We start from the raw sequence: 25,535 nt of genomic DNA, 5'->3' as shown, positions 1-25,535 counted from the left end.
TTGATCTGCCTAGCATGAAGCCAAATTGGTTACCTGAGATGGTAGTTGTGGCCCTTAATCTCCTTTCAATAACTCTCTCCCAAAGTTTCATAGTGTGGCTTATTAACTTTATGCCCCTATAATTGTTACAATTCATCACATCTCCATTATTCTTGAAGATGGAGACAAGAATACTTTTCCTCTATGATCAGGCATATGCTTCTTCTTTAGTATCTCATTAAAAAGCTTAGTGAACCACACAATTCGAACATCTCCTAACGCCATCCAAACCTCTATTGGAATATCATCTGGCCCACATGCCTTCCCCTTTTTCACTTCCGTAATGTATTTTTAACTTCCGAGACTCTGATTCCTCTTGTATACATCACATTAGGTTCTTCTTGTGACCTAAGATTGTCAAACTCTATCGCATAATCATCATTACAAAGCTTCTCAAAGTAACTCCTCCACCTTTCCCTAATGTCTTTATCTCTTGTCAGAACTTGAATTGTATCATCCTTAACACACCTCACTTGATTTAGGTCCTGACACTTCCTTTCTCTTATCTTTAGCTAGTTTATATATATCATTCTCTCCTTCTCTAGTCTCAAGTTTCCTATATAACTCATCTAAGTAGAAGGAGCCTTACCAACTACTCGCTTAACTTCTTTCTTCGCTTCTTTGTACTTATTAAAAGTTTCAACATTCTTACGCTTTGGTAAATCTCTATATAAATCCCTTTTGGTCCTAATAGCCTTTTGAACTTCCTCACTCTACCACCAGGTTTCTTTCCCAGGGGGACTTTACCTCCAGATTCCCCTAGTACCTCCTTTGCCACTTTTCTAATGCAACTGACCATGGCATCCCACATAGTATTTACATCACCTACATATGACCAAGTAGCCTCATCTAATAACTTCTCTTTAAAGGCCAATTGCTTTATTCCCTACAAATGCCACCAACGAGTTCGTGGGAGGTAGTCTATCTTAATCCTTTTATAGCAAAGCTTAATGCTCACATCTAAGATCACTAACCTATGTTGGGTGGCTAGTACTTCTTCAGGAATTACTTTACAATTCTTACATAAAGAACGATCTCTATACCAGGTGAGAAAATAATCTATCTGACTTAAATTCCTTCCATTCTTAAAAGTTATCAAGTGAGAATCTCTTTTCTTGAAAAATGTGTTTGTTATGATAAAATCATGTTCCAACGCAAATTCCAAAATAGATTTCCCTTCATCTTTTCGAGCTCCAAAACCAAAACCACCATAGATCCTTTCAAAGTTTTCCCTATTCTTACCAACATGCCCATTGAAATCTCCTCCAATGAAAATGCTATCCTCATTGCCTATACGACACACTAAGTCATCCATGTCTTCCCAGAACTTTACCTTAGTTTTCACATCCAATCCTATTTGTGGAGTGTAAGCACTAATTACAGAGATTGACTTATTTCCTAGTACCAATTTGAGCATAATAATTATATCCCATATTCGCTTAATCTCAACTACGTCATCCTTCACAGTTTTGTCCACTAGAATACCAACTCCATTGCGATTCCTTTCCCAACCAGTATGCCATAACTTGTGTCATAAATTTCCAATCGCCTTTGCTTTCTCTCCTGTCCACTTCGTTTCCTATAAGCATAAAATGTTAATTCTTCTTCTTACCATAACATCTACTAACTCCATAGAATTAACAGTTAAAGAACCTACATTCCAACTACCTAAACGAATTTTCCTATCATGGGCTAACTCTGCCCCTTGCACACGTCCATGAATGTGCAAGGACCCCCTTGCATATTTTTCACCATATCCGGGGCCCGACATGGCGCATGGGCTCGCTTTTCCCCCCGCACCCGTCCATGAATGTGCGAAGACCCCCCTTGCCTATTTACCACTATACCCGGGGCCCAGCATAGCGCGTCGCACGTAGGGAACGCCCCAACAGATTTTATGTGAGTGAAATTCATGAGAGCGACTTATTTTTACGCTGGCCGTCAACCTACCGCAACCGTCCTCCTTTACCCGGGCTTGGGACCGGCTATACAAACGCATAGGCGGAGTCTTCGCACATTAAACAAAGTTGAAGCCAGAACCCACATTCTCAAAAGGAAAACATTTTTTATGAAACAAAGATCTTGACAATGAACATATCAAAATGATAAGATATAGCCAAAAAAAAAACAAACAAAAAGGAAAACAAAATAATAACTGAGAATGAAAGTGTCCGAAATATGGCCAACCCAAAAATCAACTTGCACAGTTTCTTGAAAACACCTAGCAAATAAAGCTGTAGAGAGAGAGAGAGAGGTGAACTTACATTAGCATACAACCAAGTAATGGAGAAACTAGTTTCAAACCCACCAAATGAAGAAAAGTATTAATGACAGAGATCAAACACTCATCCTTTTTTTTGAAAATCAAACCCTGAGCTTTATAAGGGACCCGTTCCCATAGCAAACTTTAGCCAACCATGTTGAGGAAGCATTTAACATTACCACCTAGAAAGTATCCCAACCAAACAACAAACAACGCAAATAAGATTCTGCCATTAGGACGCCATTAGGACTCTGGACACACTTTAGTGAGATGAAGTTCCATTAAGAGAACAATAAAAGAAAAGGAAAAAAACTTTAAAAAAAAAGGACATCTGATTAGGAACGTACCTTCAAAATGTGAACAGAGAAAACATCAAACTTAAGCATTCTACAACAGTCCATAAATTAGGAGTGGTAATCTTCAATTACAAATTACCAACTAGCCCTGTTAAAAACCTCCATCAAAATAAACAAAACCCCCAATCTTCAACCCACCAAAGGCAATACCCTTTTTTTTCTTTTCTTTTCTTTTTTTTATAGGAACTTGCGCTTTATGAATTTAGCATTGCCTAAAGATCCCCAGCAAAGAAAATCGAATAAAAAATTATTAACAGAAAAACCTCAATATTTTAACACATCATGTTCAATTTTGTGAGTGTTTTCTATCTGTAGAAAACTGAAGAGGAGATATGAAGGAGAAAGACGAAATGAAAAAAACTGGAAGTGGTATGAAACAAATCCAAATTGAGCCAAGGCAGTGGCTCCCTTAGCAAAAAAAAAATGCAAGCGGTGCTTTTGTTAATCACAATTTCCAAATATAACATTATAAGACTATACACTAAAAGCAAGTATTGTTAATCACAATTTTCAAATATAACATTATAAGAATATACTCTAAAAGCAAGTAAAAAGATACAAACTGAGTTGAGCAGTGATTCACTTAGCAATAAAGTAGGAAAGCGGTGCAATTTATTTTAGTAATATCCAAATATAACCTCATAAGAATACACACTAAAGACATAAAAAGTTTTAAACAGGGACAAAAAGAGCAAAAGAAAGTTAACAACAGGCACCTCTAAAGAGATTTATTAATTTAAGAGCTTGCTTTGGTTTAGGTGAATTGTGAACTAAATATATATTAAGGAGAAAGTATGAACAAAAACAACAGTAAATGAAATTTGAAATAATTAAATCAATGAGGAAGGAAACGTTGGTTATTCGTATGTGATTATCTGTCATCTGTCGTGAAGATCTTCTGCGCATCTTCATCTCCATAGCTTCGAAAAACAAGATTGGTCGGGGGGGTGAATTGTGAACTAAAATATATATTTAGGAGAAAGTTGTGAACAAAAACAACAGTAAATTAATTTTGAAATAATTAAATATATGAGGAAGGAAATGTTAGTTATTCGTACCTAATTATCTGTCATCTGCCATGAAGATCTACTCATCTTCATCTCCATAGCTTCGAAAAACAAGATTGGGAGGGGGAGTGTGTGCAATCCAAAATCTTTGGAGGTCATCACTGATATTAGCTTCAAGACTTGATAAGTAAATAAAATAAAGGAAAACGACGCCAACACAATAAAGCAGCAAACTTAAGAAGCAAACTTCAATTGAACCAAAAACAAATACAACAGTTTACTATCTCATCCAATTCCAAATCAATCAGAATCATCATGTCTTAATAAAGTGTGAGGTTGAAATTCATAAACAATTTCACAATTAACCACCAAATTTTAAAAAATAAGAACAAGAGAAATTCATTGATGAACAGTACAAAGAACAATGGTCTGTGGGCGATGCCAGGAATCGCAAAGAAAAGTAACATAAAAGAAAAATAAGAAAAAGATAGAGAAACATTCTCATACTTTCCTTTTTCCTCACTTTTCCTTCGTTGCTTAGCCCAAAAGCTATGTCAATGACTATTGAAACTTCTACATCGAAAAGACTATTGAAATGGAACTACTTAAACTCGTATCGAATGAGACAATTATTGAGAGGAAAAAAAAAATAACCAAAGAAAGGACAAAATATGTTGAGAATTTAGAATTAGGAATCAAACAAAACTACATAAGGTAAGGTGTATGATGTAATAATTAAAAAAAAAAAGAATGGTGTGGTTAAATTAGATATAATATCAATTTAATAACAACATTGCTTATGAAGATATGGATAACTAAATATGAAAGGATTGGAATGATCAATTAGAAAAGAATTAAAACTGTGAGGTGTCACATAGCTAGATAGCAATCAGAAAGAGTAAAAGTGAAATCACATTGATCAGAATGAATTAAAACAGACATGGAAGAAATAGCAAGCAATTAAAGTTACATATAATAGATTTCATAAAAATCAATAATTTGGATTCAGATCAAGTACAAAATTAAAAAACAATGACAAGTGTTTAAACTAACAGAAGTGCGCAATTTTAGAAAAAAATACTATGAATCACAAAACCAAAACAAAAGATGGAAAGAAAAAACATATGTCGGAAAGACAAATAACTTACCCACATTGTAATTTTCAAACGCCAGGTTCTTCGCCGATGAGATTAACAAAGAAACATCTTGTAGAGTTTTAAAAAAATAAGAGATATACAAAGGAAACATATGAACCGGCCATAAGTATAAATACAGTTTAAACCATCACAAGAGACTTTTAAGACTTTTAGGCTAGAAATATCTACGTTAAAGAAACAAAGTACCTCCATGATCTCAATGCACAAGAGAACAATGACTGTTACAACTAATAGTACCGCACATGGATCAACCACAATACTAAGTCCAGCAATCGTATGATGAGCAAAGAAATCATGTATTTTCTCCTCACCTCCAAAAAAAAAAAGGCCTGATTTTGTATTTGAACAAGAAATTTTACTAGAAAGGATAAAGATATACATTACAGATCTTGAAAACAAACAGGGGAAAAGAAAAGAGAGAAGCAACCCAAATTCCAATTATACAAAGCTCAACTGTACCAGATTTGGACTTGTCACAGGCTACAGCAATACCACCAATTGTATACTCTACTATTAGAGCCAAACTAACCTGCCAAGCAAAAGCACAAGAATGAACGGATAAGTACCATCTAGTAAGCCATCATAATTCATATATGGTTGGCTATACACTCTTTTCCAATCCAGTTGAAAAGCCAAAGAAATTATATAACAATAACAAACAAAATTCTGATTGAGGGAATTTCCAGGGCTATAGAATATAGCAAATCTCATATTTGCCGCTTACACATTCTGACATTCCGAAAGCGAACAGAAAATGGAAGATGAAAAGTACAAATATATTTCAGACTCTTGTTCTCATAGAGAACCAGAAGCAGAGCACCAAAGCAGAGAAAGATAGAACGGTTGTAGATTAGTAACTATACACTTTCTCAAATTGGTATACATATATACATACATATATGAGATGCATGAAACTGGACCCAAAAATACTGTAATCTTAAAGATTAATTGTCCAGAATCTTTAATCAAGTACAGCAACTGGGCATACATATCCATTTTGACCAGCATTTCATTACCATCAGAGACCATGAAAATTTAAATCTCTTGTGAATTCATAATTTTATATTCCACTGGAAGAAAGCTCAAACACGTATTCTTACGCAAACTAAAACATGCTCATCAACATTAATGTATCAAAAATCAAACAAGAAGAACCAGACTTTCTTACGCAATCCATGAAAATAAAAGATATTGTTTGTCAAGAAAGCCATGCTTCAAAATATAATTTCTCACCTGGTGAAGATTCCTTCTCTTAGAGTCCTCCCAACATACTCCTTTTCACTTTGACAAAGAATGAGATCAATGTTTCACCTAGAAAATAACAACCTGCACAACAACCATTCAAATCAAACTTCAGCAAACCTAATTTGTTCTTTGAATTCTTCTCATTTTATCTCTAATCATAAACATTAAGAAAGAAACAATAGATATGTATGAAAAACCACCTGAAACTTGTTTCGAATCAAGGTCCCTCCCTTTCCACACACGCAAATAGCTCGTAGATCTAAAGAGAAATATGATTAGTGTAAAGATGGCAAAAACTGGACAATGAAGTCTCGAAATCCAAAAAACAACGAGAGAAAAGGAAAAGGAAAAAAAAGAATAAAAAAGGGCTGTGCTTCTGAAATGGTGTTCTCTTTAGATAAGAAATAGGATTAAGGAACATGGGTTGTGTCTTCTTACACATCATCACCTTTGAAAACCTTGAAATTCCTCTGATTCCCCAGCCCTGATGATGACAGCGACATTGAAGCTTTTTGGCACAGGCCTTGCGAGCGGCAATCGGGCTCAAAGAAATGGAGAGGAAAAATTGGCATTTGCTCATAAAGCTTGTTAGTTTAACAATCCATCCCAAAAGCTTAAGTTGTTAGGAGGTGGGCCAACAATAGTTTTATACTTTAACAAAGCTTTTACCATTTCCTCTGAGATCTCCCTCTTCTCACAGGCTTTACAGCCACAGAGACAATACCTCCACCATCATTCATCCAAAACAATTTTTAGAACCAGAGGGCAAGGGGGAAGAAGTAGAGAATGCAAGACGAACCTCACTTCAAAACACAATTATGATTTTGGTGGGATCATTCCAATAATTCATACTTAACTTAGATCTTAAAAAAATTCCATAATCCACATTCTTCCGAAGGAACGAAATCTTATACAAATGCAATGGTTGAAAAACCAAGTACAATATAATAATATTAGGGTAGAGAGGATAAAATATGGTGCATACATGAACAATAGAGAAATCAAGAAAAGCCCAAATTCTTGCAGCAACTACCAAGAAGGAAAAAAAAAGGCCTCGCGATTTAGAGAAGGTAACCTCGACTCATTTGCACAACTAATATTTGAGAATCTAGCAATAAGAAAAAATTAGTGAGAGTCGAAATATTAGAACCAAAACAGAGCAATAAAAAATAAAATTTACAAACTGATCTAGGGACTATGAGAAGTATGTAGGAAGAACATCTTCCACTCAATAGACTAAATTTGCAAACTGATCCAGTGACTATGAAATACTAATCCCAAAGCATTTTAAGAAAATAAATAGTTCTCACGTGACAATAATGAATTCACCAACAAATCTAAAACAAAGAAGAAATTACGGTCATTTTTTTTAGTATTACCTTCTCTTGTCATTTTCTGATAATGAATGTGCCTCTTCGTAACCCCTCATTTTGGAAAGTATAAACCCAAACAAAAAATAAAAAGAACTTAGTAAGATCTAAATGTCAAGAAATAAACAATAAATAGAAATTAAAAAGGACAAATGAAATCAATTACATACACTATAACAAAAAAAACAATTGAGTAATTAACTAGCATAGAAAAATAGAGGACTACAACCTAACGTACACTGTAACAAAAAAAGAAAAAACAATTCAGTAAATAACTAGCATAGAAAAATAGAGGACTACAACCTAGTCAAACTTTAATAGACATATAGGTCCAGTGAAGTGGACAAACACAAATGGCAATATGAATAAGCCTACTATTTCTTAATTTTAAAAAAAAAAAAATCAAACCGATACATAATCGGAACCCCAAAAAAAGTATTCTAAGTAAATAACAAAAATAAATAGAATACAACCTCCACGCTCATCAGATTTTAATTGACAATAAAATCAGTACAGTGAAAATGGTTTTCATTAATTTACTTGTGTAGCATCAAATGCGTTTAACAAATTTTATCAATCAACTGTACGGTAAGGGAACACGTCGTTCCAATCACAAAATTGATAACTAATTCAGTGACTATGACTACTAATAACAAGGGATATTGAATGAAGCCAGTAAAGAAACAATGAATCCAATGGGCATTGGAACAGTAAACTACAAATCCTCACACGCGCTTGAAGAGAATAAATAGTTTTTAATTGACAATAACATTAAGAATAAATTTTTAACACAGTAGAAATTAGAGGTCATTTTTTTCATTCCCCGTCTCGCCATCGTCTGAAAATGAATACGATGTTTGCCTCTTGGTAACTCCTCATCTTAGAAAGTATAAACATAAACTAAAAAATAAATAAATAAATAACTTAGTAAGATTTAAATATCAAGAAGTAAATGATAAATATAACTTATAAAAGACAAATGAAACCAGTACATACACTAAACAAGAATAACAGTTAAGTTTATTAGAGAAAAGGGTTTGCCTAGCCCACCTATGTAAAATGTGAAGGCTCATTTCTCCACTTTCCTACGCTGCTCCAAACAGAGATAAACTCCTAAACACGTAATACAAGAACAATAAGAAAAAAGAAAAATAATATAATAATATACTATGACAGAACCCTGCCCTGAACTTTTACTACCGTGTCATAATTCAACAAAAATCAAGCAAGAAAACACCTGACTGAAAAATTTCAAGCAGTTACAAAAGACTCAAGTTGTCTCCATTCTTCTACAGAGTTCATGAATAGGTATGCAGCTGATTCCATTGCTGTGCACTCCATCATCTCCATAGTGCAAGATTCTGTGATGATCCACATACCTAACTAGTAAGAAGCAAATCACATTAGTAGCCTCCACCAAGAGAGAGTTCACACACACACACACCCTTTAGATTCTATACTCAATCATGCAAGATTCTATGACGATCCACATGCCTGACTTGTAAGAAGCAAATCACATTAGTAGCTACCACCTAGAGAACGTTCACACACAAATCCTTTAGATGTTCTGTTGGTTCCCATGATTTGCCGACTTCTTGAGAAAAGACTAGTAATTCCTCTAGAACAGATAAAAATAAAGGCTGCAAAACTAAAAAAACTAATTGCACGTGCAAGATCACATTTATTTTATCGATTATGCACACCATCAAAGCACCATTCTTTATCTACCTACCTGCATAACCTTTAAAAAGAGAAGACACATTACTAATTACTACAAAGCACATGATCAGAACCTGATTAATAAAGGCAAATGATAACCAAAATAAAAGAGCATTTGCTTATGATATCTTGTATGCTCAAGGAAACCAAAAAAGAAATGCTATTGTAAGCCTAGCAACTAAATCTCAACAACATTAAAAAGCTTATTTAGTGGCAGCCAACACTAGACTAACATTTGTGTCTTTCCAAAATCCTAAAAGTTCTTACTACAATATCAATCTCAAAAATTCAACTAGAAGCTGAATAGAAAAGAAAATTCAATATAACTGAGATGGACTTTTGATGGGGGAAGGACCATATCCTTCTAAAGTAGCAACGAATCAATTACCTTAGTGCGCATCACTAGCAGAAGAAATATAATACAATTATTGGATCCGTAAATAAACTTGAACTTTACCCATTTGTTCCATGAAAACATGATCACTAAAGTTATTCATTTTTTCTTCTTTTTTTTTCGTTTCCATATCTCTCTCTATTTCTACTCTATTCCATTGCATTGTCAATTTTATTTTTTTTTAATTCTTCCTCCTTTTTCTATTTCAGTTTTTTTATTCTTCCCTTCCTTTTCTTTCCACTGGTTAAAACGACGTGCTTGGCACAAATGAGACTATGTAAATACTAAATTGAAGGCCTTCTACAATTTACTCGTTTCATCCTCTTATTGTCATATCTAACCAGAACAGATTGTATGCTGTCTTGTAGGTGTTGTAATTATCACATAAACTACACAACTTTTTTTTACAGTAAACTGTTCATCAAAAAAAATTCTGAAAAACACCATCTCTTTTGTACCAGTTCTTATTATTGTTGCCTATCATTCATAAATCATCAAAATGGAATGGAAGCACGTGATACAAGGGCTACAATCCTCAGATCATTTTTAAACTCAATTATCGCCAATAACAGTAAAATCACAAACCTATTATTTATAATAGTATCCTGCAAAAACATTTCCACAAATTAGACATAATGGTTCGATATTAACACCAAACGATGGACAATTCATGATGCCAAGCTCATATATTAGGCCACTATTTATACGTTAAAAGTTAAAATTCCTACGCTTTGAAGCATCACATTGGAAATTCATTGGCTCACCTGAAGTTTTACGCCAGTACTCCTCGAACAAATATGCCTGAATGGTAAAAGCAGTGAGATACTTGAAAAATCAATCACTACATAGTATATTAGAAAGATATTAACTAAATAAATACTGTTTATTCATAGGTAGGCATGAGACTAAAATATGATGTTTGTATCGACATGCTTCCGTAAGATACTAACAACAGGATATGCCACAACTAAATTTGCGCACGGATATTCAAGTATAACCCAGTAAACCAACCACCAATTAATAAGACACCAGTGTTACAACAAGCGTAGAAAAGGAAATAAATAAAAAGAAACTTAAATTAGAAAATTCTATGACCAAGTACATGGTCCTAAGCATCAGAACCCATTCATTCAGGTGCTACGGTAATAAATTCCTGGGTTTAGTAAACACCCATCTCCAAGAAAGCTTAAGAACATCGAACAACAAAAATATAAAAAATAAAGAATGAAGAAACATACCTCATCAAGCATTGGAAGAACACGCATTAAAACCCGAGTTGAAGGAGAAGGAAAAGAAAAAGACCAAACACGAAGTAACACAATTTCAATTAGAGAGAGAGAGAGAGAGAGAGAGATATGAGAGACTAAAAAAAAAATCAAAATCTCATTCAACGTTAAGACAATACAAAAAACTTAATCAACCAAAGAGATGGTGATATAAAAAAATAACCGGAATTAAGGAGGACCAAAGTGAGACTAAATTAAATTCTCCGTTTAGTATTAATTCTAGGCAAAACTTTTTAGAGTTTGTTATTTTAATCAGTTTGAAAAATGTGCAAGCAAATTAACAAAGTAAAGGCATATATTATAATTGAAACCATAGCCAATAAAAATGTTCATTCAAAAGGAAATGCGTACATAAAGTTGGAAGATTACAAAGTGACAAGCTTGATGGCACATGTTTAGCCGTCCTGTTGGTCAATTGTATAGAACATGAGCTCTGCTTCTTCAATCCAACTTTTTCACCACAACTAACGAAACTAAATTTCATAGAATCATAATTAATAAGAACTTTATGATTTGAAACTGCCATCTTTTCTTTCAAAGGAAAAAACAAAATTATAATTGACTTTATCTTTCTAAATTAACCTCAAGTTATTCTCATTCACGTTCATTTTTCTTTTGGCCGCCTCAAACTATTTGCCAACCAAAAACTTGTAAAATCATAACCAAAAATCAACATTACAGATTTTTTTTGGATGAAACAACGTTAAAGATTAAAGCTTCCATAATTTCCTTCGGTTTTGTGAATGATGAAACAGAGCATAAAATTTGGAAACCATCATAACTCAAAAAAATCAATCTCTTGAACCTTCATCAGCCAACACTAATAATTTGCTCCATCAAATTTCCCAATTTCGTGAATGAAGAAACAGAGCACAAAATTTGGAAACCATCATAACTCAAAAAAATCAATCTCTTGAACCTTAATCAGCCAACACTAATAATTTGCTCCATCAAATTTCCCAATTTCACATTTCTTTCCTTATTATCTAAAACTAAGATAATGCGATGAATAAACTTACATGTGAATCTGAGCTCCAAAGGTCGAACATTGAGAAGTTCTCCGTTATTGATCCCTATGAACCAATAAAAAATGACAACTTTCTCTAATAATGGTCTCTCTCACAAGCCCAAAATGATGGCTCTTTGTCCATCTGAATGCATAGAGGGAGAGCACAAACAAAAGGCAAAGAGAGGTGAAACAAAAGGAAAGAGAAAAAAGCCGGAGGAGAAAAAAAGGAAAAGAAACGAGGTTAGAAAGCAAAGAAAAAAAACAAAAAACAAAAAAAAGAGCACAAAAGGAATGAACCTACTGCTTGAACAGTAACTCAAAAGGAATGAGTAAGAGTCGAAATATTAGAACCAAAACAGAGCAATAAAAAACAAAATTTACAACTTGATCTAGGGACTATGAAAAGAATGTATGAAGCACATCTTCCACTCAACAGGCAAAATTTGCAAACTGATCCAGTGACTATGAAATACTAATCCCCAAAGCATTTCAAGAAAATAATAGTTCTCAAGTGAAAATAATAGTTCTCAAGTGACAATAATGAATTCACCAACAAATGTCTAAAACAAATAAGAAATTAGCGGTCATTTGTTTTTAGTATTACCTTCTCTTGACATTTTCTGATAATGAATGTTGCCTCTTCGTAGCCCCTCATTTTGGAAAGTATAAACACAAACAAAAAAAAAAAAGAACTTGGTAAGATCTAAATGTCAAGAAATAAACAGCGCAAGCAGCAAACTTAAAGCAAACTTAAGAAGCAAATTTCAATTGAACCAAAAAGACATACAAAAGGTTACTATCCCATCCAATTCCAAATCAATCAGAATCATCATGCTCTTAATAAAGTTTGAGGTTGAACTTCATAAACAATTTCACAATTAACCACCAAATTTTAAAAAATAAGAACAAGAGAAATTCATTGATGAACAGTACAAGAACATTTAATAATTTTATATTTAGCGACCAAATTGTATTTAAAATGCTTAAGATCCATTTGCAACAACCAAAACAAATATACTTTGAGATTGCAATTCCAGAAACATATCTTCAGACTTCAATTTAGGAACAATTATGTCTCAGCACCCAATAATCATCGCACAAATGACATGACTCGGCTTTAATGTTACGTGAAATTTAAAATTTAAGATTCAAAATTTAGTAATTTATGATATCAACATTAATCAAGTAACAAATAGGTCAGACCAAAAATTTGAACTCTCCAAATAAAAGTTAAGAAGCAGTTATCAAAACCAGAAAACAGAACAAATGAGCATTCTCATCAATTTAGTATGGAAGGAAGAACTCACCAATGGTAGGAATTCTTGTGACGATCTCATCAAGCTTGAGATTGTAGAGAATGGTGGTCTTACCAGCAGCATCAAGACCAAGCATTAGAGATGCGAATCTCTTTCTTTGCAAAAAGCCGGCTGAAAAGCTTCGTGAATGTCAGCCCCATTTTCTTGCTTCAGATCCCTAAATATCTACGCACCAAAAATCACTCGTATCAACAAAATGAAAACACTCCTAAAAACGCACCAACCTAATAAAAAGTCGAGAAATTGCCTCTTAGAAGAAATTTGTCTTGATTCTTCGACAGATCTGAATGTACAGGCAATTTAATGACATAAGCATCTCATAGCCACAAATTGGACCAGCGCAACCCTGTGTCCCAACCATTGTCCTTCAAATAAGTCTCCCCAATAGAGAAAGTCGATGGAGAGGCGACCGTCGGAGAAACGACCGGTAATCGGCGGAAGAAGGAACGCCCGTTGGGGAAATTGACGTGTTTACTTGTGTCTCTGAGGTTCCTTGTTATTTTAACTAATCAAACACTCTCTACTTTCTTCAACCAATAAAATCCCGAACAATACCAAATACGTCAAGGCTTTTCAAATTCTCACAAGACCAAGAAGAAGGAATTCGAAACCCCTAGTTTCCCTTTCTTTTCGTGGTTTTCCCTCGGAGAACAAAGGCATAGAATTTGTATAAATTGAAAAAAAAAAAAAAAAAAAAAAAAAAAAAAAAAAAAAAAAACCTTCAAACCCGCCAAATTTAAATCAACCCTAATTTTACGCTTCAGATTCAAAAATAAACTTCTTTTTTCCTTCCGCAGCTAAACAAAATAAGTAAATCCAGTCAGAATCACACACAACCATACCTGGACACCAGATTCGCAGGTTCCAATCACGGAGTTCTCGAGAGCCGTCTCCATGCTCAGCTTTCTCATGAGAGGGTTCAACGTCGGCGGTCGTGACGGGAGCGGGCTCTTCAACTTGGCGGAGAAGATCGCCGGTGAGTGCTTCGGAATCAGGGGCAACAAGATCGGATCCGACGGCGGAGCGTTCTCCTCGGAGCCCCTCTGCTTCCGCGACTGCCGGGGTTTGGCTGTGCTAGGGTTGGGCGAGGCAGAACACTTTACCGTCCTCTCCCTTAAGATTGCATTTCTTGGCTGCATGAAGTGGTTCATGGCTGCGAAATCTAGAGAGAGAGAGAGAGAGAGAGAAGGCGAGAGATAGATTCAAATGGACGACACATCCAATATGTCGGTTATTTGCATATTTATTTTTACTTATTTAAAAATAAGTCGGTTCCTTACTTATTTTAAGACATTCAATAGGTCGGTTCTTTATATTTAATAAGTCGGTTCTTTTTTTTTTTAATATACTGATTTTGTAATGAGCTTTTTTATATTTATTTAAAAAAAAAAAGGGCAGCATTTACGATAGGACATCTTTTTTGTCATACCGGTGTAATAGAATTTTAAGGCTTGTTTTTTTAAAGTGAAAAACTCAAAAAAAATATAAATCGAGTTATAATTTTATTTGAGTTTATGTTTTTTTAAGTTTAAACTCGAGTTCAAATTCGAATTTAGGATTAAAACTCGAGTTTAAGTTTTCTCTTCAACTCGAGTTCAGAAACTCGAACTCAAATTAATGAACAGTATTTTTTCTATTCTTAAAAATGCTACAACTTTTTCGTTTTAATTCTGATTGAGATGATTTTTTTTATGCGTTGATAATGAAAAGACGAATAAAACCCGACCCATATACCCTATTAAAATTTTTCATCAGCATTGAGTTTTTATTAAAATATTATATAAATACAAATTCAAGTTTTGACTCACTCAAACACAAACTCAAAAAGATTCTTATCTCAAACCATAACTCAAATATACACAACCAAACACAAACTCAAGTTACAAGTTCAACTCAAGTTATAACTCAAATTCAACTCAAGAATTATACTCAAGTTAAACTCCAAAAGAACAAGCCCTTAATACTCTACGGCCTCGTTCATTTCACTGATTCGAGTTTTCAATTTTAAGTTTCTACAGTAAAAAGCTCTCAGAAAATGTCACATCTAACTTTTCCTGTTATAGTGAAAAGCTCTCAAAAAATGTCACATCTCAGCTCGAATTGAAAACTCAAATCCGCGAAGTGAACAAGGCCTACAATTGACATCAACAGTTAAGAAAATTCATGTTGTTTCGTGTTGCTATGGTTTTGATACTGATGAGATTGAAGCCTATTAAATATAAGTTTGACATGACAACTTGAAATAGGTTTTTTTTCACTCTCTCCCCCAAGAACTTAGGTTATTTTTTATTATATTTTTTAATGTTTGCTGAAAAAAGCAGTTAGGTTATTTACATGCATTTTTTGGGCTGAATAGTACTTAACGTAGTTGTTTAGAAACTTTCGAATAGCTTTTTTAAGAGACTTTTTGTATGTCTGGTGTATCGGTATGTCATATTTTTCTAACCGTTAAATCTACGTATTTTTTAATTTTTACGTAATTTTATGCAGATCCGACGGGCAGAAAACATGTCTTATCCATATGTTGGCGTACTGAAAAAAGTTCTATTTCTTTCATTTTTTGTTTCTAGAAAAATTTTAGAAAAGTGTATTTCTTAACAAACACCTAGCTCTATTTTCATAATATTTTAGTTTCTTTATCATTTATATTATTATTTTCTTTGGTAAATTATCACATCATTTTTACTATTCTATTTGCTTTCCATATTTTTTTGTGTGCATATCTAAAGGAAGAGTTATATAGACTCGTTCAGTTCATGAGTTTACTTTAAACTAATAAGAAAAAATAATGTAACATAATCAAAATTATAATTTTAAATAATAGAAGTTCACTAATATTTTCTTAGAGAAATTCGTTAATATTATTTTAGTCCAAAATTGTTTAAAAAAATATGTAAGAGCATACACAACTGCAAGCACATCCGAAAACTAGTAATTAATGAAAAGCATGTAAAACAGGACATTCAACTTTTTTTATTATTTACAGAAACTCTTTACTTTTCCTTAAAAATAAAGAATTAAAATTAAAAAAAAAAACATTTATGCTCTCTCTCACATGAACTACGATAAAAAATATTTTTTGCACGTTTTTCAATGCTCTTACCAAAAGTCCCTGCACACGACACAGCTCAAGAAGGATTAGCAATACATATTATGATGAGGATCATGGTTCACTCGACGAAACCTCATCTCTGACCGTTGAATTACGTGGTCAAACGCTTATTTTATAAGCTATACCGGTAGAGCCAAAAAAGGTGTCCTACGATAAATGCTACCAAAAAAATGTGTAAAAATAGAAATTGACCCAAAAAAATTAAATAATAATACATTTAAAAAAATTATTTTAACCAACTAAAAATAAATATGAACAAATGTAAAAAAAATTACTCTCATGAGAGTAAAATGAGAAATAATATATTTTAAAAAATACACAAAAAATTAAAATATAAGAAAATTTACAAAAAATAAAAATAAAAAAGAAATAAGCGAATGAATTGTCACGTAAAAAAGAACTTTGATTCTTTTATCTATTGTTAGATGTTAGATGTATAAACAAAAAAATAATAAAAAAAGGCAATAGGAAAAAATTAAGAGAGAAGAAAAATAAAAAAAAGTCAAAAATGGAAAAAGGAAAAAAAAAAGAGAGAAAGTCAAAAATTTTATTAAAAAAAAAAAAAAAGAGACTAACATGTGGCCACCACGGAGGTCAACACATGACCTCCTTAGAAGCCAAGTTATTGGCTCTTTTAAGTCTATATTGTATGTATAGATGTATAGAATAGATGTAGAGATATAAATTTTAAATTACCAAAACAACCCTGTCAGCTTAAATTTCAAGCTACAACTACCACGTCATTGTGAGACGTTACTTCACCACATTGGTGCATGCCTTTTTTTTTCTTTTTTGGATTAGTATCATTGATACTCTTAAGGCCTCGTTCGTTTTGCTGATTCGAGTTTAGAATTCGAGTTGAGATGTGATTTTATGTGAGAATTTTTTACTGTAGTAAAAAAGTTAGATGTGACTGTTTATGAGAGCTTTTTACTGTAGCAAAACTCGAATTCTAAACTCGAATCAGCGAAACGAACGAGGCCTTAAATTTTAGGTTATTTTCAATTTATCTATTAAACTTTAAAAATTATTATTTTTCTTCATGAATTTTAAATTGCTTCCACTTAACCTCTTTCTTTATAATTTTTGTTAAAAATAGATAGAAAAATATAACAACACAGTCTAGTGGTCTTTTATTTAGATTTATGTTAAAAATAAAGCTTCAGTGTAAAAACTAACAAAATGTCAAAAAATGACCAAAATGAATAAATAAATAAGTTTAATAGAAAAAGTATAAAAAAAAAAAAAGAAAAGTTTCAAAGAAAAAGTAAAAAAAAAAAAAAGATCAAAAGATGACCAAAATGATTAAATATATAAGTTCTAGGGTTAGGAACAACAAAATAAAATCACAGGATAAAAATAAAAAAAATGAGTCAAAGAAGGATTAAAATGAAAAAAATAAATAAGTTTTATGACAGAAAGAATCCAAACGGAAAAAATTAAAATTTCACGGCAAAAATTAAAAAAGGCAAAAAAAGACCGAAATCAAGAAATAAATAAGTTTTTGGACAAGGAAAAAAGTGAAAAATAAAGACCAAAATTTATTTATTTTGGACAAGGCAAACATACCAAAATTTATAGAGAAAAATAAAGAAAAAAAGGGAGTAAAAAAGGATCAAAATGAAAAATAAATTAATTTTAGAGTAAAAAGTGAGAAAAATAAAAGGAAGGATTTCGACCGTAAGTTTCCTACGATTTCAATCACTCTTTGCGTAGGTAAGGAGAGTTAATGGTCAACACATAAAAGAGCAACATGATCAGCATACTGGGTTCGTTTGGTTGGAGGATTCAAACTATGTGATTCGAACCATTTTCGATTTACGTGTATTTTTTATGAAAAAAAATACCGTAGCGAACCACGAATCATGATTCGAATCAAGGAACGAATCCCTCCACCAAACGCCCCCTAAGAAGACACATTAGTGCTAGTAGTAAGGAGAGTTAGCGTCACAAAAAGAGTTGTAAATAATCTTCCCACTTTATTCAGCTAAAAGAAAATATGCTAAAAGCCTCTTAGCTATTCCACTCAAAAAAACCATTCTCACTCCGTATAGTTCTCTCTATAGAGCTTTCCTATATTCCACTGCTTGTGTTATTTCCTTTTCGTACTATTGCTCTTTACATATTTCTGTTTGTATATCTTCTTTGTATATAATTCATCTAATATTATTACATATTTCAATGTCTTTGCTTAAGCATATGGCTCAGTAATATATATGGGTATTTTCAATCCGTCTATATTAGCATTCTAACAATAATCAACAGTCTCACTTTTACACAATTATACGGCTCATTAATACACGATGGATGACTTTATTCTACAGGTAAAAACACGCTAATAGTATCACATTTGGCACAATTTGCTACGTAAATGTGAAGGTATTAACTATTGTTGGCATGTTAATACAGACAGAGCGGAAACTCCATCGTCTATTACTGAACCATATGCTTATGAAAAGATATTAAAATGTGTCATAATATTAGGTGAATTATATACAAGTACATTAATAAATAATTTAAAGACATAAATATAAAGAGTAATAGTATAAAAAGGAAATAATACAAGTCATGGAATGTAGGAAATTTCTAAGGGCATGTTCTTTTGTCCAAAAAACTTAAAAAAAGACAACTCAAGTTTCAACTTTATTAAAGTTCACATTCTTTTAAGTTTCAATTTTACTCAATTTTATTCAAGTTCTAACTTCAACTCAAGTTATAACTCAAATTCAACTCAAAAACTACACTTAAGTTACACTTAAATTCCTAACAAAATGATTACAGAGAGAACTATGTGGGATGATCAAAATGGCTTTTAGTGTTGAGTAATTAAGAAACTTTTAGCATTTTTCTTTAGCCAAATAAAATGAGTAGGTGACTTGTAATGCTCTTTCTTCTCAAGTGAATACTTTATGCTTCTTTGAGTATATTGGTAATATTGGTCTCTTATTATCTTTACTATTTATCTCTTAATGTACGATGATGATTATTCTTTGATGAGGTAAGGTTTTTATATAGGCAAGGGGATTGATTACAGCACTGGCAACCGGTTAATCATTGCTAAAGAAGATCAAAAACCACCGATTGAAATATATAGGTGTAAATATATATGCACTATATGTTAAAGTTTATCTATATATGTGGATACCTAGATTTAGACTATACTTATATGATATATATATATATAGAGATATATATATATATGTATGGGTACCAAGATTTAGGTTGTAAGTATACGTTATAATATATATATATATATATCTATATACATCTATATATAATAACTCATTGCAACATTGTTGTATGGATTTCAAACTTTTCACCCAATAGATAATGTATCCAATCCAAAGCCGCAAGCAATGTACCATAGCAGTAATCTCATTTTCAATTACAGTAAAATGTTGTTCCGTCTCATTAAGTTTTCAGCTTGAAGGACACTGGACGACATTCTTGCACTAAAACAGCCCTAATCTTCGAGGCATCCGTTTCTACCTTGAACGGTTTATCAAATTCAAGCAATTTGAGCACTGGTTCGTTCAATAGTGCTCTCTATATATATATGTATATAATATGACTATATATAGTTATGGACGAGTTTTCAGTGGTTACGTTTCTATCAATAATTATAATTAAATTTAAAAATTTGATGACATTATGTGATAAAAATTTAATTTCTTTAATTTTCATAATTTTTTTAGTCGATTTTTTAATTTATTATAACAATCAGATCAATATCTTACGGTTAAAATAACGATACCCATCGATGGATAAATAATAAAATTAATATTAAAACCACACTCATATAAGTATGTATTTATAGGTTATTTATATAGGTGTAGGCTATATTTAAATATATATATATATATATATTTCTTTTTTCTTTTCTTATAGGAAGAGTTTTACTGTCACGTTAGGACATGTTTTGCGACTCGGTTTTAATCAGGTGAAATTACAAAGTTAGTGATATTTCGTTACTTTGTAGTTATTTCATAGTTATCTTTTTATACTATTTTGTTAGGAGCAAGTTACGGTACTGACAATGCTTAGACGAAACACTATTATTTTACACCTACTTGTATGCTTTTCATGTGAAGTGTCACACCCTTTTTCGCATGTATTAAACCCGCATCAATAGATATAACGACCAACAAGAAAGTAAAAAGGCTAAATGAGAACATGAGAGTGATTTCCCGCTTTATTTCTTGGTCTTTTGCTTCTTCTGAAAATCTTAGCCCTTGGACTTGGTTAAGTGCCTGAATCTTGGGTTCAGAAAACTCGTCCGTTGTGGATTTATTGAGGAATTGATTTGGCGGTCTCGGTGTGAAAGTAGTCATTAAAAAGAAAAAAAAAAAAAAAACACTCCCTTTTTTCCTCATGCTAACTTCTATTTTTAAGTCCAAAAGAGCGTAAAACTTTGATTTGGTCTCACCTTTACAGTTGATCTTCGGTAGTTCTATTCTTCATCATTTGATTTGATTAGGCCACATTACGTATTTAAGCTGCTTTACTAATTTCATCTTAATGTGACATGTTCTTTCATTCTGTATATTTCAATTTCTTTCTCTTTGATTTTTTGTTCTTCTTTTAAGTCTTAATCATCTCACCGACGTACATGTTAATTTTAAATATTATTATTTCTTGATTTTATTTTGTCTCCTTTATTTCTTCCCTCCAAAATATTAATATTTTAAAGGAGAATATTTTCTCTCCCATAATCGCCAAAGAAGCAGTTGCAAATACTTCAAAAATACATCACCAACACTTCCTTTACTTCAATTTACTTTTGCTTGAAAAATAACTTGCCATCAAGTCCATTTCTCAAATGAACTCAATAAGTACAATTGTAACTTCATTTAAACCATTTTTTTTTCCCTTTGTTTTGATACAAACTCCATACAAGCCTTATATTGTTTTTGAATTTTTATTCATGCTCTTGAACCCTCCATCAAAGAGTTTCTTGGTTATTTATTCATCAAAATACAAATACTAATGCTTTATTTATAACTTTTTTGTTTTTGATATCGGAGCTTGCATAATTTTTTTTTTTTTTTGTTCTTTTATTTTCAAGAAAACTACGAAAGAAAATAACTAGTATCAGAAGATGCTAACACATCTCAATAATGATGGCACCAGCTAGAATCTCCCACTAATAAGTCATTGTACCAAGGAACAAAACTATCGAAAACTTAAACTTCAAGGAGTAATTTGCGAAGAAAAAAAAAGTTCAGAGATAAAAACGACATAAGCACTGATCAGTGATTAGTTTTCAAGTTTGCAAGTAACAGTAAAATGAAAATTATCTATAATTTTAGCTACTTATATATATATATATGCATAACCTGTGAAGTTTTTATATGTATGGCTTGTTTAAATTAAGATCGTTGTGTGTTTGCATATACAGTACATTGGGAAAGAAATATACGGGGCTTAAATTTTAAAAAAATTAGCAGAGATATTTATTAATATGTTAAATATGTAAACATCATGATGAAGAATATGCCGATATGGGGGCCTTGCTTGGCTTGGGGGCCTTAGGCGAGTGTTACTTGCCTAACCCTGAGCTGGCACTTTACTCTTTTGTTTTGATTTGTGTGTTGTCAAATAAAGTGTAATGTTCTTGCCATTTAGTTTTAGCGTGCTTTTTTTTTTTTTTTTTTTTAGTAATACTGGAAGTAATTTTCCTATTTTTCGGTGTTGTATTTATGTCTAGTTCATAAGTTTTTTTTATACGGCATTGAGATAAGTCTTGATGTTTTTAGTCTCTTAATTTTAATTATTAAAGTTATGTGTGTTTGAAAGAACCATTTATTACTTTGTAAGCCTCTTCTGTTTTTTTTATTGGAACTTAATAAACCTATTACTCTATAAAATCAGTCGAATTCGACAGTAATTTCAATTTATATTCGGAGGTTGAGTCGATAAGTACGTTTGCAGTCAGTTAGGTATGAATCAATGTTTGTATTTCTCTCATTTGGAACTATATTCACAGAGGGAAAAAAAAAAAAAAAAAGGAGTAACGATGCTAATTGTCCTTCCATTAAATCAAAGGATATTTTTAGGCCAAAAACATAAGCTCATCAACAGTCACAAACAGAAAAGTGACAGCCCAATCAAAACATCACACGCCACAGCCGTACCGATCCTACAATATCTCCGACCTCACCATCGTTCTTCTCATCCTACGGCTCTCACAACTCCACTCAAAATCCAACGGGTGATATTTCCTATTTCGTTCATATATAGATCTCTCTCTCACTCTCTCTCTTTCACCTCCATAAACCCTAACCAAATCGAAGGTTTTAGGGTTTTAGTCTGTCCCTGAAAAGATCGATCATTTCCGATAAGGTACGCTCGGAAGAAGAATCTCATCGATCGTTTCTTTTTGGCTTTCGTTGGTCATTTACATTTCTATTTGTTATTATTTCACTTCCTCTTCTATTGGTAGAGATTTATATTTTCTAGGGTTTGACTTTGGGGTACATAATGATCGGTTACGTTTGTTCTTGTGTGCTGTTTTCTTTTTCTTTTTTTATTTTGTTTGGAATATTGGTTTGGTTTATGGGAAAGTGAAGGAAAAGAAACGAAAGTTTTGAATTTTTCGATTCTTGGGTTTTATGGTTCATGGTGTTTTCGGATTCGTCTCGTGTTTCTGATGATGAATGTTCTCTGGAAATATTGTTCTTTGATTTGGATTGGTGTTTCATTCGATTGTTGGTTGTTTGCTTTCTTTTGGTTGATACCGGTGAGAAGATAGAGAGGGAAATGAATGCTAGGTCGGGGCACACTAATAGAAGGTGGGTCACACTAATAGAAGGTGGGTCCCACATTATAGGTTCGTATATCGGGTCGTCTTCTATTAGTTGTGGTGCATCCTGGTGCTGTTAAGCATTTTTCGTTGCTGGTATATCATCTGGACATGTTTGAACTGGTTTTGGGATGGTCATATATCATCTGGGAAAGTTGTTTCTGTTTGTTTTGGTGTTTTTTCTTCGTTTGTTCAATTTTTAGGTAAATACAGAGGTAGAAAAAAGTGGTTGTTTATATATGAACTGGTTTTGATAATTTGTTTCCGTGGTCAATTTTTTTTTTTTTTTTCTTAAAATATTTTGGTGGAGATTGGGTGCTGTTTCAACTCTATTGAAAATTTCACTTTTGGGGTTTTCTTTTAGGTTATTGCAATGGCTTTCTTAAGTAAAGTTGGGAATATCCTGAGGCAATCTGCAGCCAAGCAGGTCAGCTCTGAAGCAACTCTCCTCAGACTCCCTATCTCCCAAGCGATACGATGCATGTCTTCCATGCCAAGCTCGAAGCTTTTTATTGGAGGTGAATATTTGCGTTTTATTTTTTGACTTACACATGTTATTGCATTTTGTTGTTGTTTTTGTGTTTAGATCTTTGAATCCTCTTTGTTGTAGGTATTTCATATCAGACGGATGAGCAGAGTCTGAGGGAAGCTTTTCAAAAGTATGGTCAGGTTATTGATGGTAGGTCCTTAGCTATTGTGTTAATTTTGAGTTCTAGATGGAAGATTATGGGTGTTTAGAGTTCGTCTACACATGCTTTTGTTGTTCGCTATTTGTCTATGGGTCACATTGGTGACGTATTAACACGGTCTAATCTCGCATTTAAATATGATGCCCTGCAATTTTCTAGCATGGTCTGAGAAGTTAGCGTGGAGTCTTGGTATTTCTGTTTATCCATTTTCTCATCTGGCTGAGGTTGCTTTGTTTGCTTAATTTGGACATATGCTTATTGACCTAATAAATTGTGCAGCAAGAGTTATTGTGGATCGGGATACTGGTAGATCCAGAGGATTTGGGTTTATCACCTACAGTTCGAGTGAAGAGGCAAGCAGTGCTATCCAGGCTTTGGATGGACAGGTACTAAAATTTCTTCTCTAACTTGTTGGAAAAGCACACGTTGATCTTACCCGGTGAATGTCTTTCTTAGATGTTCTGAATGCATATTGTATAACCTTGTGGTCTTTATTGCTTCCATGATACATGGTCCATCACATCATACATATGTTCTGGTGGCACGTCCCAACACTACATTGTTTGATTTTCACCTTTAACAATTGAAGAACTAGAAATTCAATAGTAATGCATGTATTATTGGATTCTCATCTTCAACAAATGAAGAACGTAATGCTTATTATAAAATTGATATTCTGAGTTTCAGCTATGCAATTAATATAGAAAGAGTTTTTCATTAAAATTCTTGCTGTTCAAAAGTCGTGTATGGCTGTTAACTAGTCTCTGAAATCATGTTACCTTAGTCTTTATGTAAGATTTTACTGATATATTTTGGGCAAAATGTCTCTTCAGGAACTTCAAGGTCGCCGTGTAAGAGTGAATTATGCCACTGATAGGCGTGGTAGCTTTGGAGGCGGTGGCGGAGGATATGGTGGCGGCGGCTACAGTGGTGGTGGCTACTCTGGAGGTGGTGGAGGTTATGGTGGTAATTATGGAGGCGGTGGTGATGGAAACTATGGTGGTGGTAACTATGGTGGAAGTTCAGGTGGCTACGGTGGCAGTAACTATGCTGCAACTAATGATGCCGGAGGTTATGGCAGTAACACCGGGAATTACAATGTTGCCGGTGGCACTGGTGGCAGTGATAACTTTGCCAGAAGTGTTGGTGGCAGTGGCAGTGGCAGTGGCAGTTTTGGTGGTGGATATGATGGAAGCTCTGGGTCAGGATTTGGTGGTGATGATCAATTGACTGGAAGCAGTGGAAACAATGCCGTGGATGATACCTTCGGCGATAATGACCAGGATGGCCCGTTAGAAGAAACTTTCAGGGATGATGATGATGCTGACTTGGCCAAAAGAGCTTGAAAAAAGAGTTCGGGGAGAGTACTGCCGTATTGCTTCTTATAAATGTTTAAGTAGATTGTTCTTTTTTTCTTTTTTCTTTTCCCTCCCCTCTCATTTCTTTTTAGCTTTTTAAGGTCTTATATATGCCCCCTGTTACCGAATTGTTATATTTTTATTTTCGTGGTTTTGGCACTCGGACTTCGACTTTGGATGCGGTTTTTACCTTGTTCTCGATTATAAAACCTGAAATTCTCAAAATAATTGTACTTAAAGGGTAATGCCCTTCCCGTGTCTTGAAGACGGCACTTATTTTGTGCAAAAAGTGCTCTTTTTATAAGCTTTGTAATGAACTATGTTCCGTTTCAAGGAGATTTATTATTTACAACTTAGAAAGTGTTAGTGTCATGGCCTGGGAGTACAAATTCTGAGAAAACTAATGGGATTTT

General features: G+C 33.1%; 1 protein-coding gene across 1 annotated transcript; it reads left to right on the top strand.

Moving 5' to 3' along the window:
• The first annotated feature begins 22,522 nt into the window (after positions 1-22,522).
• Positions 22,523-25,488, top strand: LOC21390522 (glycine-rich RNA-binding protein 2, mitochondrial). The gene is made up of 5 exons (XM_010107194.2): positions 22,523-22,615; positions 23,440-23,593; positions 23,686-23,754; positions 24,044-24,150; positions 24,598-25,488. Exons 2-5 carry the CDS (start codon positions 23,449-23,451, stop codon positions 25,108-25,110), a joined length of 834 nt encoding a protein of 277 aa, XP_010105496.1. The 5' UTR covers positions 22,523-22,615; positions 23,440-23,448; the 3' UTR covers positions 25,111-25,488.
• Positions 25,489-25,535: the final 47 nt, after the last annotated feature.

Source organism: Morus notabilis, unplaced genomic scaffold, assembly GCF_000414095.1.
Source record: "Morus notabilis unplaced genomic scaffold, ASM41409v2 Scaffold438, whole genome shotgun sequence".
Lineage (NCBI taxonomy): Eukaryota > Viridiplantae > Streptophyta > Magnoliopsida > Rosales > Moraceae > Morus > Morus notabilis.
Note: the sequence above shows the minus strand (reverse complement) of the source record. Positions and strands in the feature narration are given on the sequence as shown.

Bases quoted from the DNA above. Each gene is read 5' to 3' on its own strand.
- LOC21390522 (XM_010107194.2), top strand. From the start codon at position 23,449: ATGGCTTTCTTAAGTAAAGTTGGGAATATCCTGAGGCAATCTGCAGCC. The intron at 23,755-24,043 runs GTAGGTCCTTAG...TAAATTGTGCAG, and splicing joins GTATGGTCAGGTTATTGATG to CAAGAGTTATTGTGGATCGG. The intron at 24,151-24,597 runs GTACTAAAATTT...ATGTCTCTTCAG, and splicing joins TCCAGGCTTTGGATGGACAG to GAACTTCAAGGTCGCCGTGT.